The sequence below is a fragment of the Phyllostomus discolor genome, chromosome 6 (assembly GCF_004126475.2).
Source record: "Phyllostomus discolor isolate MPI-MPIP mPhyDis1 chromosome 6, mPhyDis1.pri.v3, whole genome shotgun sequence".
Classification (NCBI taxonomy): Eukaryota; Metazoa; Chordata; class Mammalia; order Chiroptera; family Phyllostomidae; genus Phyllostomus; species Phyllostomus discolor.
The window spans coordinates 122,056,290-122,073,872 of NC_040908.2; the positions used below are offsets into that span (position 1 = coordinate 122,056,290).

General features: G+C 48.3%; 2 protein-coding genes across 7 annotated transcripts in view; one reads left to right on the plus strand and one right to left on the minus strand.

The window, feature by feature from the left end:
• Positions 1-12,152, plus strand: LAMTOR1 (late endosomal/lysosomal adaptor, MAPK and MTOR activator 1). Its single transcript, XM_028514711.2, has 5 exons — positions 1-213; positions 4,025-4,170; positions 4,410-4,487; positions 4,835-4,961; positions 5,316-12,152. Exons 1-5 carry the CDS (start codon positions 172-174, stop codon positions 5,406-5,408), a joined length of 486 nt encoding a protein of 161 aa, XP_028370512.1. The 5' UTR covers positions 1-171; the 3' UTR covers positions 5,409-12,152.
• The window catches only part of LOC114498646 (leucine-rich repeat-containing protein 51), a 26,925-nt gene continuing 16,041 nt past the window's right edge, over positions 6,700-17,583 (minus strand). For 4 of the 6 annotated variants that reach the window (XM_036028869.1, XM_036028868.1, XM_036028870.1 and 1 more), the window contains 4 exons: positions 16,830-16,974; positions 8,872-9,077; positions 7,186-7,334; positions 6,702-6,917 (listed from right to left, as the gene is read on the minus strand). In XM_036028869.1, the coding sequence (XP_035884762.1) occupies positions 6,776-6,917; positions 7,186-7,334; positions 8,872-9,077; positions 16,830-16,914 (582 nt within the window). In that variant the 5' untranslated portion in view covers positions 16,915-16,974 and the 3' untranslated portion in view covers positions 6,702-6,775. Of the gene's footprint in view, positions 6,918-7,185; positions 7,335-8,871; positions 9,078-16,829; positions 16,975-17,583 lie in introns of all 6 variants that reach the window. The other 2 variants (XM_036028867.1, XM_036028871.1) reach the window with 2 other exon arrangements.

The window sequence follows — 17,583 nt, forward strand, 5'->3', positions numbered from 1 at the left end:
CGGAAGCCGAGGTTTAGGCAGCGCAGCGGCCGCGAAGCGGCCGAGGGAAGGTTTAGTCGTGGGGGTGGGTGGTTGCTTGCTGATTTCAGCCACGGGTCATGTGACCGGAAGGGCTCCTGACGGACGCCGTCCCTCCTCCGCGAGGCCTGAGCGCCCGGCCCGACCCCGGCCATGGGGTGCTGCTATAGCAGCGAGAACGAGGACTCGGACCAGGTGCGGCCGTGGCGGGCGGGGCTCGGGAATGAGGGCTGAGACCCTGGGGCGTGGGGCCCAGGAAAAAACCTGCAGAAGAAGGGGTGTCAGACGGCGGGGCTCACTGAGTACGGAGGCCTGGAGGGGACATATTACATAGGAGACGCCGGGCTAGTCTACTCCTGTTAAAGCCCCAATTCTTTCTGCACAGTCCCCGCATTGTCGTGTGCAGGCAGCCTTGTATCTCACTTTCTCCCATTCCTTTCACCTCCCCTTACCTTCAGACTTACAGCTTCAAGGATTCTTAGCTTAGGTCCTTGGGAAACACTCGTTTCCCACCTCTCTGTGCTTGTATTAGCGAGCTTTGTGAATCCACTGTAGAGGTGGGAAAGCTGAGGCTCAGAGTTAGTTTGTGCTGAGATGAATCAGGAGTCTGTGTATTCTCTCAGACCCTGGGATTGGAGAAGGAAGCTCACTGCTGGTCTGGGGTCCGAGGGCCTCTGGAAGTTGGTAGCATTTGAGTTAGTGAAGGATTTAATAGACTCAGTGAGGACAATGGCACATGTGGGAACTTATTTGGGAAGTAACAAATTGGATTTAGCTTCGGCTGGATTGGGTGGGGGGTGTAGAATGGGGAGCTGAGTTTGGCCTGGTCCAGCACAGTTCCTGTCTGGGATTGAGGGTTCCTCTAGCTAGAGGGGTTCTTGCCCTGGGAATTTGGCTGTAGATCAAATCCTTTTACAAGAAGAATTAGACTTGGGAAAGCTGTACAGTTTTAAATTCTCCCTCTCCCTCTTGGTGAATTCTCACTTCGTGGCACACTTTAATTTTGACCCTTCCCACATGACCTCCTTTGAGGAGGGGGGAGCCTTTCCAACGATGAAGTCTTAAACTGTTGGCCACTCACCTTTTTGACTGCCTCTGTGCTTGGGTTCCACATTTCAATACACACTAGACACAGAGACAGTAGAAAGTTTTCAGCAAGTAGCCTACAGTCAGGTGGGGTAGATAGTCACAGAAATGGATTTTATCAATGGAACTTGGGAGTAGGTTTTTCCCCAGTGACTCACATGAACACATACATGGGTTAAGGACTGAGGCTTGGGAAAATGTCATTTGTATGAGAGGCTTGAGGGGCTGAACACAATGAACACATACTTCCTCTGTCTTATGTTAAGCATGCCTCATAGCCAACACTGTTCACTTCACCCCATCCTGTTAAAGAGACAGTGTCTCTGCCTACTGGGAAAGCTGTGGCCACAGGAAGTAATCCCTTAAAGCATAATATGGACTCTTGCTGGCAATGGGTCAAGAAAGGTTAATGCCTGCCTTAGAGAAAGGATCCCAGCTTCTATAGCTGGAAGAGCTGGGCTTGTTACCCTCCTCAGTCTCTTCCTTGCCCCTGATGGGCTCTCATATCTGTTTCTAAACCCCAAAGACTATATTTGGTCAGTGCTAAGTGACTTGAAGCCTCATGTGACAAAAGTCTACTTACCTGGTCTATAAGCTGGAACCCTTCACTATCAAAACAACCCTTTGTGAGCTCTTGGGCAGGCCCCTCTCATCACTGCCCCTTTATTGTAGTAATAAAAAGAAATGCACAACATATTAAGAGTTTTCAAAGCCCTTTTACAGTTATCTCACTTGACTCTTGCCAAACATCTATCATAGGGTACCAGTTATGTCTGTTTGAAGGCAGGAGCACCCTGGCTGGGTAGCTCAGTTGGTTAGATCCTTGTCCAAACACACCAAAGTTGTGGGCTCATCCCTGGTCAGGGCACATATAGGAGTCAACCAATGAATGCATAAATAAGTGAAACAACAAATGGATGGTTCTTTCACCTATCTCCTTCCCTTCCTCTCTAAAATCAATAAATAAGAATCTTTTAAAATAAATAAACAAAAGCAAGGAAAAAGTTCCAAGAGCCTAAGTGTCTTAGCAAAAGTTACAAAACTAAGAAGTGCCATAGCCAAGGTACTTGATGCCAAGCCATATGGTGTAGCTGTTGGGTCAGTCTGTCTCTTCTAGCTGTGCCCATGGGCCAGATCACCGACTAGTCATGGGCAGGCCACGTATGTATCCATGCTAGGGTATACGGTGAAACTCTTGACTCCTGGGTTGACACTGACTCAGGGACAAATGTCAGTGTAAAAAGCCTCTCCTATGCTCCATTTGCCCTTTGTGAGTGAGGTGACAGTATTTGTCAACTCTTAAGGGAGCAGTGTGGCCCCCGGTGGCCAGATCTCAGGAACACAGGCTTGTTCTTGAAGAATCCCTGATGGGGAGAGACTGCCCAGTCCTGCAGGAGATCTGTCTGAAGTGGGGCTGGGGAAAGGTGCACACAGTGGAAGCAAGCTCAGGTTTCATTATGGAGCCAGCTTTCCTTAGAGATAGTTTAATTTTTGGCAAGATTTGTGTCTTTCTAGCCCTTTAATACTTCACCTGTGATTTAGGGAGGTGGGGTGTCTAGGATTTGGGAGGTGATGGACAGAAACCCACAACTTCTGCTTGTGTTGCTGGGAACTGCGGACACTTGGGCCACCTAGGGTTGAGCAGAAAGAGTCATGTGACAAGACGGGGCCTGCCTAGGGTGGGGCAGGCAGGGCAGGAGGAAGTGGCCTTCTGCAAGGAGAGTGGTTGGAGTTGTGGGCAGGGAAGCCGGGAGCCTGCAGTGAGAAAGTCAGGGGTAGGAACTAAGATACTGAGCACTGAGAGGTCTAGTGGTCTGGCACTTACGTGTTGGTGAGTCACCATTAGTCAAAATGGGCCTCTTGTCCTTGACTTTGTCCTGGGTACCCTCGATCTTTATGGCTTGAATAGGTACCCACAGGTCTGCTCATTCAATTTGTAGCTGACACAAAGCCACCAGGGATTTGCAGCTTATGGGCTCAAGGCAGGGTTGTATCCAGGAAGATTAGAACAAGGGACTAAACCAGGACAAGGAGAAATACACACAGAATTATATAGGACCAGGGAGACTTTGGCTCTAGGTCAGTTCTGGCTGCTGTGACATCATTGTAGGCCGGTAGGAACAGGGCTGCTGATATTAACAATGGCACTGATAGAGGTTGTAGTGACTGGGCAAGGGAGGAAACAGCTCTGTTGTTCAGTTCAAGTCAGGGTGTACCAGGTGCACCGAGTCTGGTTCTGGGAGTCCCATACAAAGAGAGCATCAGAGGACAGGAGGGTGAACACCTGCGAGAGGAGAAGGGACCTGCCCTCCAGAAGGAAGCACACTTGGACTGTGTGACCCAGAGCCTGGGGCTGAGACTCCTGCCCTGAAATAATACGAGGAATGGGCATTAAGAGGTTGGGCTTGCTTTCTCTTTGGGCCTAGTGCCTTGTCTGGCCTCACAGGGCCTCTCTGTCCCGGAAACAGACCAGCTTGCTTGGGAGGGCCTGGTTTGGGGAATCACGAGGGCCTTTCTCTGGCTGCTGGCTTGCATCAGTTTCTCCTCTAGGCCCCACTCTTTTGTTATTTTCTACCTCTTCTGGCATCTGGCCTCCACTATTCTGTCTCCATAAGTTGCTGGACTATTTTCTGAAGCTCCAGGACTGTTTCTGAGTACCTGCTTTGTGCTTCTGTCCATTTTTCAGGACATTTGCAACTGCTTGGTTCCACTTTAATTCATCTTGGACCTGCAGCTGAGCTGAGCTCCCAAGGGCAAGCAGGAACTAAGTCTTACCTCACATATGGTTTGGGCACTGGGGTACTCCTAATCAAAGTATTTCTGGTGTTGAAAGGTCAGAGTTGGGCTGAGAGGAGAGCCCAGGGAAGGCAGGTTGGACTAGGGGCCCTGGGGCTCACCTCTCACTGTCGGTCCCTCCCAGGACCGAGAGGAGCGGAAGCTGCTGCTGGACCCTAGCAGTCCCCCCACCAAAGTTGTCAATGGAGCCGAGTCCAACAACTACAGCCTGCCTTCTGCTCGCACAGATGAGCAGGCCCTGCTCTCCTCCATTCTTGCCAAGACAGCCAGGTGAGCATCACAGAACCAGGCCTGGGGCAGAGCTCCATCTGGGGAGGGGTAGAGGGAGCCAACCCAGGACATGGGGGAAGGGATAGGGTCAATGGGAGAGATGCTTCTGGGCCCAGCCCTGCTCTAGTAGGCAGGTAGGGACACTGGTGTCAGATAACCCTGGAGTTTTCACCTGGCAGTGAGTTCTGTTTGTCCCTTTTGGATGTACCTGTCATGTCCTCTGCCTCTTCTCCCCAAAGCAACATCATCGACGTGTCTGCTGCAGACTCCCAGGGCATGGAGCAGCATGAGTACATGGACCGGGCAAGGCAGTATAGGTGAGCACCTGGCCAGCTTGGGGCCCTCAGGCTACTTGGGCTCCTCCCCTCCCCTCTATCCCTGATCTAGCTTTGGCCCCTGGGCCCCAGTCCAGCTTCTTCATTTGGGTACAGCCCGGACTGACCACAGATCTCAGGTGCCTCAGTAGCTATTCATGTCAGCCCCATTTGTCTGGTGACACTCAGAAGGGTGGGGTGCCAAGGGAGGTGGGCCTAAAGTGAATATATGGGGAGCTGAGGCTCCATCATCCTGCTTCTCTGGTCTGAGGGAGGATTATGTGGGCTGAGCCGGGCAGGGCAGGGCAGACTGTGGCCTCACTGCCCACCCCACCGTCCCTCTCGGCCAGCAACCGCTTGGCTGTGCTGAGCAGCAGCCTGACCCATTGGAAGAAGCTGCCGCCACTGCCATCTCTCACCAGCCAGCCCCACCAAGTTCTGGCCAGCGAGCCCATCCCCTTCTCCGACTTGCAGCAGGTGAGCCACCCCTCGCCCCACTCGTGCCCACCCACACTGCCCAAGCCGTGGCAGAGGGTTTACCCTCTCTGCCTCACAGGAGGTGGGAAGTGGAGTTAGCCTGGTAGCTTGTGAACCCTGCTCACTCCCACCTTCCTCTTTACGTTTTATCTCCCCCCTCTCTCTTCCTGTCAACCTTTGTTCTCCCTCCCCCGCTTTGTTCTTTTCCTTCTGTCTTTCCCATCCATCCCTGCTTTTCTCTTTGGCCTCCTGACCCCCTTCATTCCCCCCTCTCTGGCCATCTGATCCTTCTCCACCGGTTTCTGGATCTCACCTGTCTCTCTATTCCTCTCCTCCCCGGTCCCTCTGTCTCAGGTCTCCAGGATAGCTGCTTATGCCTACAGTGCACTTTCTCAGATCCGTGTGGATGCAAGAGAGGAGCTGGTTGTACAGTTTGGGATCCCGTGAAGACAGGGATCCTTGGATGGCTGTTCTTCTCCTCTTCACCCTGTCTCGTCTCCACCCTGCCTCCCCTGGCCCCCAGCCTTGCTGCGGCTTATACAGTACCCTAACCTGCTACTAATCACAGAGAAGATTGTGGAGGAGGAGGAGAGTGAGGCTAGAAGCCTTGGCAAGTGAGGATGGAGCAAGGGAGGGTAGAACCATTTGGGACTGGCCTTCAAAAGCCCTGGTCAGGGATGGGGTGGGGAACAAAAGGACAGGGCCTGGTGGGTCTTCGCTGTCACTGGGAGGGGGTGGAGGTGACACTGAGGGTGATCACTAGAGGGCCTGTGGGGGCCCCTTTCCTTGGCCTCACTCCTGTGCCCCTGTCCCTGGATTGGTGCTCACAGGCACCTCACCAGGGTTGGTGACCAGCGTCTGGACAAGTTTGAATTTGAATGAGTTAAGTTTGTATTTCTAACACCCTGGGTTTTTACAGTTCGGGGGTTTGGGGTTTTTTTGTTGTTTTTGTTTTGTTTATTTTGGTTTGTTTCCCTTGATAAAGGACGTTATTCATCTGTGTGCTGATTTCAGCCCTTCTGTCCTGCCTACCACCCTACTGCTTGCTTCTGGCTACTCAAGTCTGTGAGCAGTGAGATGGATGAGGGGGAGGGGGGCTTCTTCTAGGGACACTAAGAGAAGTCCAGGAGATAAGGGTTCAGGGTTCCCAGGTCTTAGCTGAGACTCGGCCTCGGCTAACCTCAAATTGGATAAGACTGCTTGTCCTTTCTCCAGTGATGGGAACACTGAGGCAGCTGTCATTGTTGAGGAGGACCCTGCCTCAGCCTCAGTGAAATTACTAAAAAGCTGGGGAAGGGATTGGTGGTGGTGGTGCAGACAGACCAGAAGTACCTGATAGGGGGTCAGCAAACCAATGTTTTCGAGCAGAAGATTCTTTTTATCAAATGAAATCTCAAGCAGAATTCCAACATATGAAACATGAGAGAGGAACTGCTCGGGTCTGATTGAAATGGGAGGTTCAGCAATCACAGCCTGTCTTCTTGGCCTCCTAACACAGACACCTCTGAGGCATCTCTGTGAGGCAGTTCATAATCCCTGGGTATCTGAGCAGAGGAGTAAAAAGCCCAGAGCTGAGGTAAATTTTCCCAGGACTATGCAGTGAGCCCAGGTCTCTTGTCTCTCAGGCCAACAGGCCTTTCCCTCCGCTGCCCATGTTTCAGTAGAACGAGACCAGAGCTTCTGGCAGTGGTCTGAGTTGGGGGGCATTTTTATGTGGTACAAGCAACTTCTGATCTGCTGAACAGGTCAAATTCTTTATTGTCAAGCCAAACTGGCCATCCTCAACCTTCAGGATGGCTGCCGTCCTGCCATCCTCAGAGCATGGTACGCTTGATCTGGGTTTTCTTGTGCTTGATATTCATGCGTTTCCACACTTCAGCGGTGGTGCGGTCTGCTTTGGTGACCCCACTGAAGTCGAGCGTGGTGATACGGGGCAGGGTGCACAGCACATACTGCCTGTGGGGAAGACTCTGGCTGGGGGCCAGCCCCCCCCCACCAGCACCCCATTTCCCTACCACCAGCTGCTGCTGTGTCCCCTGACTGCAGGAATGGAGGGACTTGAGTATAGTTTGGGGGAGAGGGGGCTGAGTTTATCCTGACAGCAAGAAATTATTAAAAGTCTGTACTTCCTTCCCCGACTCAAGCATGGCAGAAGGTGGTACTGGGTTTTTTTCTCTCCCCGCCTTTCCCTTGGGTAAGCCCAGCTCCAGGGCAGGGCACCTACCTATACCCCTTCTCTTCCTCTATGGGGTTTCCATGGAGTGTCAGGCTCCGGAGCCGAGGGAGGATGGCCAGCTTATTCACCTCTCCTAGGCGCTGGATGCTGTTGCCATGGAGGTAGAGGACACTCAGATTGAAGAAAGTTGTCAGGACCTATTGGGGAAAGGAACCGGAGCCAGGCTGGACAGGGCTCTAGAGCTGTGCTCAGGACTGACTTGGCAGAGAAGAGTTTGGGGAACGACTGGCCCTCCACTCTCACCCACCACCACCCCCCATTCCCAGCCACACTGGATGGCTCCAACCTACTTTCATTTATCTTTGAAGGGGTACAGGGGCATATCACTGACACAGAGCTCTGGTCTGGGGGCAGGAAGGTATGGGCCTGGGTCCTAGCACTGTCTCTGACTTGCCAGGTGATTGGGCTCTCCTGCCTCTTCCTGAGCCTTAGCTGCCCTTTCACTGAAGACCTTTGGTGATCTAAGATTCTGTCACAATGAAGGACAGGGATACAGAGCATCATGCTAGGTATTAAGAGAAGCTTTTAAAATAAAGGTGAGCCCTGGCTGGTGTGGCTCAGTAGATTGAGCACCAGCCTGTGAACTGAAAGGTCGCTGGTTAGATCCCTAGTTAAGGCACATGGCTGGGCTGTAGGCCAGGTCCCCATTTGGGAGCATGTGAGAGACAACTGTTTAATACATCTATGATACATCTCTTGCACATCGATGTTTCGCTCTTTCTCCCTCCCTTCCTCTTTCTCTAAAAATAATAAAACTTTAAGTAGAAGTGAAATTTAGATCACAACACCCGGGGAACAGCTTCCTAGTCTTGGTCTAGTTCCTTTTCCCCTAACAGATCCTGGTCAAAAAGGGAGCTGTTTTCTTTCTTTTTCTTTTCTTTTCTTTAAGATTTTATTTATTTTAAGAGAGACAGGAAGGGAGAGAGAGAAACATCAGTGCAAGGGAGAAACAATCAATTGCCTCTCACACACCCCAGCCAGGGACTGAACTTGCAACTCAGGCGTGTACCCTGACCAAGAATGGAACCAGTGACCTTTTGCTTTGCAGGATGACGCCCAGACCACAGAGGCACACCAGTCGGGGCAGTTTTATTTCTTTTTTCAAACCTAATCACTTTATTTCCTTTAATATATATATAAAGACTATATATATATATATATATATATATATATATAGTCTTTATTATGTTTTTTCCATTACCATTTAGTCCCCTTATACTTCTCTACCCCCCTATTAATTTCTTAAAACTTGAGTCTGAGTTCATGAAAAATAAGGGCTGTACTTGCACTACCTACCTCTTTCACAGAAGAACTTACTACAAGATACAGTGGGTGCCCTATAACGAGAGCTGTGGTTTTACTTCAGCCTCCTATGTGCCAGTTGTTTTTCATACATTTTCATTTAATTCTCACAAAACCTTTATGATGTTGGCATATTATCCCCATTTTTCAGACAGGGAATCTGAGGCTTTGGAGAGGTTAGGAAAGTTGTCCAAAATTGTAAGGGGCAAATCTAGGGTTTGAGCCTACATCTGAGCCAGTAGCTATGTGCTTTACACACAGTTCATGCTCCCTCACAGCTTCCTCGATGAAATGTGGGAGGCAGAGAGGCTGGGGGCCGGATGGGGTAGATTCTGACCCACCCTGACAAGATTCCCAGGGCTGGCAGCTCACAGGGTCAATGGAAGACAGGTCATTGAAAGACAGGTCAATCCAAGCCAGGTTCCCTGGGTTCTCCAGCAGCTGTGAAATCACTTGGTTGAAGTCTTTCAGCTCGTTGAGGACATTGTTGTTCAGCCACAGGGACTGGGTCAGTGACTTCCCCGACTTTGAGTGCCTTAGTGGTCGCAGCCCTGTCCTTGGCTCCTCGCTTATCAGATCTGTGGGAACAAAGGGATACCTGGGTATATCACCTTTGCCTTTCTGGCTCCATGGGGTGGGAAGGGACAGAGCTGAGACCATAAGCAGCCCCAGCCAGCAAGAGGGTCTGGTAGGGCCATAGCCCAGTGCTTGAGTCTAGTGCAGCTCTACCCACTGTCAGCTCAAGACTCCCATCTCAGGCCCCAGGAGCCAGTAAGCTTGGACTAAGGGCCAGACACATCCTATCCCATACTTGATTTGGTCACATGCTCCTCTCATGTCTATTGTACCATTGGGTCCTCTGTGTACCACCCCTGTATAGGGAACAAAAACCATTCCTATTTTATAGATGAGGAAACTGAAAACTTGAGTTGTTGAGCTTGAGCCAAGATGATATCACAAAATCTAGAATTATCCACTGGTAGAGCCTATAGAATTCACTTGAGTGTAACACACTGATGTGCTCTCTCCCGCTGATATTGAACAACTACTATAGGCCAGACACTGGGCATACAGTGAGGAACAAAATGAGAGACTGCCCGGCTCTGTATGAGTAATAGGGCAGGGACGAAACAGATGTTTGTGTCCTGGAGGAGCTCATTTGGGCAAGATGGAAACAAAATGGCAATGTAATGTGATAAATGCTTTTTAAGTTACAGAAGCTCAGAAGAGGGGCGCTGTGAGTGCTGGCCTGTGAACCAGGGGGTTGCCGGTTCGATTCCCAGTCAGGGCATATACCTGGGTTGCATCCAGGTCCCCAGTTAGGAGCACACAAGAGGCAACCACACATTGATGTTTCCCTTTCTCACTTCCCCCTCTCTAAAAGTAAATATAATCTTTTTAAATAGAGAGAGAGAGAGAGGTGCCTAACCCAGTCTGGAGCTCACGGAAATTTCCAGGGAAGGTGAAGCCTAATTGGGTCTCAGTGATTAGAAGGGTGGAAAGAGTGAGAGGGGCCTGAGCAAAGGCATGAAGGTATGGAACAGCATGGGTGCACGTGGATGTGCTGCACAAGGGGGCAAGGAGGAAAAGAATCAAGGAACCTTGAATGCCAGGCCAAGCATCTTGGACTGTGTCATAGGTGATGGGAAACCACTGGAGATTTGGAGACTTTAGAGCAAAGGAGATACTCTAATCTTTTTTTTTTTTTTTTAAAGATCATTCTGAAGCTTTAGTATGGAGTCTGGATTTTAGGGGGTAGGTGGGACTGGAAGACCAGTTTGGCTCTATCAATCACCCACGCAAAAGATGAAGGACAATTAGCATGTCTTGATGGTTGACTAGATGTAAGGATAGAATATTCCAGAGTATTTCCCAGTTTCTTGTTTGGTCGACTGGGCAGATGCCATGTCTGGTCTGAAATGGAATTAAGAAAAGGAGAAACATGGCAGGGTAGGTGATGAGTTTGATTGGCCTTGGCGTGTCTGCGGTTCCTATAGTACAAAAATGTGGAGAAGCCAAGTAGGCAGTTGGGTATGAAAGTCTGAGAGACTTTAGAATAATTAGCACAGAGAGTGAACATGTTAGAGAAACAGATGAGAGTCCTCAAGGACAGTAAAAGTAGGTAGGAGGCACAGGGAGGAAGGGATATCCATTAAAGAAATTACTGAATAATCAGGGAAGGGCAGGGAGAACCAGGAGAGGATAGTTTTAAAGATGCTTAGAGTCCATAGTTTATAGGAGTCAGTTTTATAGAGATGAGGGCTATTTCAGTGAAATGGCCTGGGGGTAGAAGCTAGATTGGAGTAAGTTCAAGAGTGAGTGGAAGGTAAGAAAATATAGGTAGGTAGTGTAAACAACACCCTCAGAAAGTTCAGGTGAGAATAGGGAATAGAATGATGTTAGAACCCGGCTGTATGGATAGCCTGCCCCCTCCCTGTTTTGTTGCTGCCGCTGTTAAATGAGGTCCAGAGAGAGGATGGGCTTTGCCAGGCTCACAGTGGCAGGGCCAGAATCGGACACCAGCTCTGGCTGAGATGACTATTTTTCCTACTGCCCCTGTGCCTTTGGTTACTTGTCTAAAGCTGCCTCTGGGGAAGGAAATATTTAGTATTTGTATCTGGGCAGTTCATGTTCACCCTCCCTTAGCTCCTAGTGGACACACTTCCTCTCTTACCCCCAGCCAATGTTAATTTCCTTTCCTCCTCAGCTGCATGTCTGGCATTATCCACCAGATGGCTCTCTTAGAGTGAGCAGAACCCCCAATTGGAGCCTGAGGTTGGGGGAGGTGGCATAATGTTACTGGAGCACCCCAGCTAGTAAAGAAACTCCTAATCCTGCCTCCCAACCTCATATCTCCTGACTGCAAACTCTGTAATGAAATGACAAAGATGCATAAGAGCTAAGGTCAAAATAAGCCCACATATAGACTAGCATCCAGTGTGACAAGGCAGCAGCTTGGGGAATGCCACCAAGTTCAGAGAGAGCCACTGATGGCATTGTCTAAAACTCAAAGTTGCTGTCACCAAGGGGAGAGCAGGTGTCCAGGCTGCTACAGGCTGCTGCTCCCTTCAAACTCTCCCAGGGCACTGAGGATCTGTCGAAGATGCACTGTTCGGATAAGGCAAAGGCAGGTCTGGAAATGGGACCACAGCTACCAACACTCAGAGAACTGGAGGTTGTTGTCTAGCTACAGGAAGACTTGGGAAAGACCTGATTCTGTCTTCATATTTCTGAAGGGCTCCAGTGCAACTTTTTCCATGTGTCCCCACAGGTCAGGAGTTACGAAGAACATCTTTGTGTCATTCCTCACCCCATTATGGAAGGGATAGGTAGGTGTATGTAGTAAGGACCTACCTTAACTCCAGGTTTTCAGGCAGAAGCTAGAGGACTGTGGGTTGGAGTGAGTACCAATTGTATGCCTTCTAAAGTCATTACCATTTCAGGTTCTATCATTTATTAATTAGCAAATAGTGTATGAAGTACCCCCAAACTCTACTCTGTCCTCCAACTCCACTGTGAAGCAAGTATTCCATAAGCTCTGGGGACGCTGAGGGGACTGGCCTTTTGGGGCTTAGGTGTGCCTTTCTCCCCTCCCAGCACTCAACAAAACACTGTGCCTGGCATGCACACACACACAGATATATGTGCTTTAAAAAAAAAGGTGCTTCAAAACAATTCCTGTTGATTGAAAGACAGGGCATCTGTACTGATTATGTTTTGTGCTGTAGAGTTACCCTTGATTACAGTAGCTTGACTCTCATTCTGAGAACTCCATAGAAGGTGAACTACAGCTCCCTGATCAGAACTGGGAATTCCCAGGGTAGGTAGGAACCACACTTCCCTTCCTCCTCTGTAACCTAAGCTATATTGTATGTAGCCATTATTGCAGCTAAAGCCCTTGTGAAACATGACTCCATCAATCAGAAGTGATACCATGTACAATAAAGATCATGGTAGGTGGGTGTGTGCTCACTAAAGAACACATGTATGAGTTACTATTATGACTATGCTGACACACACAGTACACTAAATCCAAGTAGTATCCAGTAACCTGGATAACTGTTCACCTGGATAACTGTCTTTCGTGAACTTAAAGGTGGTAAACAATTGCCTAAAAGAGAAGACCAAAGCTAATTAATGGTTATAGGATATGTTGATGCCAGCTTGTGTTCTGTGAGGGCGGATATACTGAAGCATTTGCGAAACCAGATAACAAAAGCCAGGAACAGCAGAACTTCCCTAGGAAGAAGCACATTTCCTTAAGAATACGATATTGCCTTCCAGTCAAGATGGTGGTGCAGGCAGACACGGCTCGCCTCTTCACACAAACACATCAAAATTACAACTGAAATATAGAACAATCATCTCTTAGAACAATCATAAATCAAGTTGATGGAAGTCTGACTATGGAATTAAAGAAACCAGACTGGTAACAGCAGCACAGACATGGAATAGGCTGGTCCCATACCCATGAGTGGTGCATAAAAATTTGGGAAAGGTATCTCTAGAGCAAGGAGTCCTGGCCTCACACCAAGCCCCTCAGCCCATGGTTCTAGTGCCATGAAGATAAGTTTCTACAACTTCTGGCTGCAAAAACCAGCGGGGACTGAGTCAGTGGGAGAAACTTCTGGAGACCCAAGCAGTTCCTCCTAAGGAATCCACACACAGACTCACCCACTCAGACTCACTCCCTCTGAGCTCCAGTACCAGGTTAGCAGCCTGGAAGGCACCAGTGGTATACAGGGAGAAACTAAAGTGTCTGGCATCAAGGTAAGCAGAGGCCATTGTCCCTTTTCTAAACCCTCTGGTGACATATCTGAGACTCCATGAACCTGGCTAACACTATTTGACCTGCCTGGGAGATCCCCAGAGACTCCATCCCACCTAACTTATGGTCCTACCCAAGGTGCTTTTCCAGATGAATGGTTGGTCTTGGCTCATACTACACAACTTCCTAAATTTTCACAAACAACAGCTGGCCTCAGTGAGCCCCAGGCCTGGCACTAGCAGCAGCCAGAGTAGACTCGACTTAACTTCCCCTGGGAATCTCCAACCCCAGCACAAGTAGCAGCCATCTCAGATTGCTTTATAGCTCAGGCAGGGTGGCTCCAGGCAAAACACAGGTAGGGGCTGACCTTCGCCTGTACCACCCGGGAGACCCCAGGGTCAGTGCACCAAGTGGATAGCTACAGACCATGTCCCTGCCTGTGCACACCTGATCGTCCACAGAGGGTGGAGGTTGGTGGTAAGTGGTCACAGCCAATCCTTGCAGATGACTGGCCTGGGTACATCCCTTCATTGATCTGCCAACAGCAACCAAGTCTCAACTACAAGAGAGGGTGTACTAAGCCAACACAAAGGGTGCACCTCAAGTACCCAGCTTGGTTGATAAGGAAGGCTGTGCCACTGGACCATACAGGACACCTACTACATTAGGCCACACTACCAAGACACGGAGTCAAAGCAGTTCTGCCTAATACATAGAAACAAACACAGGGAGGCTGCCAAAATGAGGAGACAAAGACACATGGCCCAAATGAAAGATCAAAACTCCAGAAAAAGAACTAAACAAAATGGAGATAAGCAATCTGTCAGGTGCACAGGTCAAAACACTGGTTATAAGGATGATCAAGGAACTTAGTAAAGACCTCAGCAGCATAAAAAAGATCCAGTCTGAAACAAAGTATACACTAATTTAAATAAAGAACTACTTACAGGGAAACAACAGTAGAATGGATGAAACCAAGAATCCAATCAATGATTTGGAACATAAGGAAGACAAAAACAACCAATCAGAACAACAAGAAAAAAGAATCCCCCCAAAATTAGGGTAGTATAACCAGCCTCTGGGACAACTTCAAGAGGTCCAACATTTGCATCATAGGGGTGCAAGAAGGAGAAGAGAAAGAACAAGAAATTGGAAATCTATTTGAAAAAATAATGACAGAAAACTTCCTAGTTTGGTGAAGGAAATAGACATGCAAGTCTAGGAAGCACAGAGAGTCCCAAACACAATGGATGCAAAGAGACACACTCCAAAACACATCATAATGAAAATGCCACAGGTTAAAGATAAAGTGAGAATCTTAAAAGCAGTAAGAGAAAAGAAGTTAGTTACCTACAGGGGGATTCCCATAAGGATGTTCAGCTGATTTCTCAAAAGAAAGTTCACAGGCTAGAAGGGATTGGCAAGAAATGTTCAAAGTCATGGAAAGTGGGGACCTACAGCCAAGATTGCTCTACCCAGCAAAGCTATGATTGAGAATTGAAAGGCAGATAAAGAGCTCCCCAGACAAGAAAAAAACTAAAGGAGTTCATCATCACCAAGCCATTATTATTTGAAATATTAAAGGGACTTATTTAAGAAAAAGGAGATCAAGCCCTGGCTGGTGTAGCTCAGTGGACTGAGCGTGGGCTGGGAACCAAAGTGTCCCAGGTTCGATTCCCAGCCAGGGTACATTCCTGGGTTGCAGGCCATAACCCCCAGCAACCACACATTGATGTTTCTCTCTCTCTCTCTTTCTCTCTCTCTCTCTCCCTTCCCTCTCTAAAAATAAATGAATAAAATCTTAAAAAAAAAAAGGAAAAAGAAAAAGATCAAAACTATGAATAATAAAATGGCAATAAATACATATCAACAATTGAATCTAAAAAACAAACTAAGCAAATAACAGATGGAAGCATGCATACAGAGTGTTTTTTTTTTAAGTAGAAGATATGTGAGCATCTTTGCTTTTACTCTTTTTTTTTTTAAGATTTATTTATTTATTTTTTTAGAGAGGGGAAGGGAGGGAGGGAGAGAGAGAGAGAGAGAAACATCAATGTTTGGTTGCCTCCCATGTGGCTCCCACTGGGGACCTGGCCTGCAACCCAGGCATGTGCCCTGACTGGGAGTCAAACCTGCAATGCTTTGGTTCGCAGCCTGTGCTCAATCCACTGAGCTACGCCAGCCAGGCATACAGAGTGTTTTGATGGTTGCCAGATGGGTGGGGAGTGTGGGGGAATGAGTGAAGGGGTGAGGGGATTAAGACACACAAATAGTTACAGGATAGTTGTGGGGTTGTAAAGTACAGTATAGGGAATGGAGTAGCCAAAGAATGTACACGTGACCCATGGACATGAACCAATGTGTAGGGATTGCCTGAGAGATGAGGGGTGCTGGGTGGAAGGAATAAAGGGGTATAATCAGGACAACTGTAATGGCATAATCAATGAAATACAATTTAAAAAATAATATGATATTGCACCCTGGCTGATGTGGCTCAGTGGATTGAGTGCCAGCCTGCAAACTGAAAGGTCACCGGTTTGATTCCCAGTTAGGTCACATCCCTGGGTTGTGGGCTAGGTCATTCAAGACAAGTGATTGATGTTTCTTTCCTTTCTCCATCCCTTCCACTCTTTCTGGAAAGAAATAAAATAAAATCTTAAAAATAATGGTATTGCCAAGAGTCCTGGTGTGTCCTCTCCTGTGAGGTGGTAGCTGCCCATTTACAATGACATCTAATGATAAAATGGGAATTAGTATGGGTAGTGCTGGAATCTGCAATAAGCATGGATGATGATGGAATAATCTTGGATATGACTGGAATTAATATAAAATGTCAACAAATATTTCAACTGGAAACATGCCAGTTTTGTTAATAACAAGACCCCTCATGTTTTACCAGTGATCAGAATGGGTTTGTGTCCCCAAACTAAGGAGACAGGATTCTGCGTGTGGACTACGACTGCTGTGGGCTGTTTTCCTTCAAGTAGCTTTTTCCTGTCTCCACATAAAAACAGTATAAAACTACTGGCCAACAGACTGGCTTTCCAGCTTTCTTTCACCTGACTTTCTTGCTGTAGCTTGTCTTTTGAAGATGATCAATACCCTGAGAGTCCCCTGGTTCCTTTCAGGTTTTCTGCTAATATTTTTAATTCTCACCCAAGGATATCTTTATTGATTTTTAGAGAGGGAGGAGGCAGGGTGGGAGAGAAACAATGTGAGAGGACCATCGATCAGTTGTCTCCCACACACGTCCCGACCAAAGATCAAACCTGCAACCTAGGTATGTGCCCTGACCAAGAATTGAACTCACAAGCTTTTGGTGAATGGGATGACTCTACAACCAACTGAGCAACCTAGCCAGGACTCTGCAAGTTTTCTAAAAGGCCATACACCACCACTCCTACCTCCCTTTTCTCTAATCTTCCTGGAAAAATACAACCAAAAAATCTGCAAGCATATGGGAAGAATCTCTTCAGGCTTTTAAATAGAAGACTGGTTTCTCCCTAGGACCACACCCAGACTGCCACCTTGGTGAGTGGAGTGCTGTGCTCTGTGGGCTGACCTTGAAGCACGTGGATGCTTCGGAAGGAGTAGTCAAGAGGAGGTTCTTGCACTTCTGAAATGTTCATGTAGTCCTGTCTGCTCATAGCTCAGGCCATCATTTGTCAGGTGTAAGCACTGGCCCTGGGAGTCCGGGGTTCAGCCTGGAAGGACAGAGAAGGACTGGTGTTCCAGGTACAAGGGGCATGGGCCCTCAGGTTTCCCCACTGCCTCCACCCCTCCTCCCTACCCTCCACTACTCCCAGCTTGCCTGGCTACATTTCTATTTTAAGATACTAATGGTGATCTTTGCATTTGTAGGGCACTTCCTACTTCTCTGAGCACCTTCACATCCCTTAGAGCTCATTGATAGTTATAACACCCTTTCTACTTCCCAGATAAGAAACTGACACCCCAGGGTGAACGCACTTGCCCAAAATTAAGCCAGCATGTGTCAGTTGTGGACTGCAATCATAGTCTCCTGAATCCTATTCTGAGGCCCTTTCTGCTACTCCACAGTAGTTACCATGGAGACTGTCTTGGTATCTACCCTCTGGTGACATCAACTGGGCTATTCTATTGCTGAACAAACCCCTGAGAGCATGCACTGGATCTGGTGTCTGACAGCCTAACAGCAGCCTGGTGTCTGCTGGGAATTTGCTACTTTCTCTGTTCAGCTTGTGCCAGCCCCATACCTTTCCTCCTAAGACCCTACTTTCAGCCACATCCTGGATGCAGTCATATGTATGTAAACAGACACATAAAAGCAGAATCTA

Excerpts from the sequence above, each read along its gene's own strand:
- LAMTOR1 (XM_028514711.2), top strand. The coding sequence starts at position 172 with ATGGGGTGCTGCTATAGCAGCGAGAACGAGGACTCGGACCAG. Across the intron at positions 4,171-4,409 it reads ATTCTTGCCAAGACAGCCAG|CAACATCATCGACGTGTCTG; the intron begins GTGAGCATCACA and ends TTCTCCCCAAAG. Across the intron at positions 4,962-5,315 it reads CCTTCTCCGACTTGCAGCAG|GTCTCCAGGATAGCTGCTTA; the intron begins GTGAGCCACCCC and ends CCTCTGTCTCAG.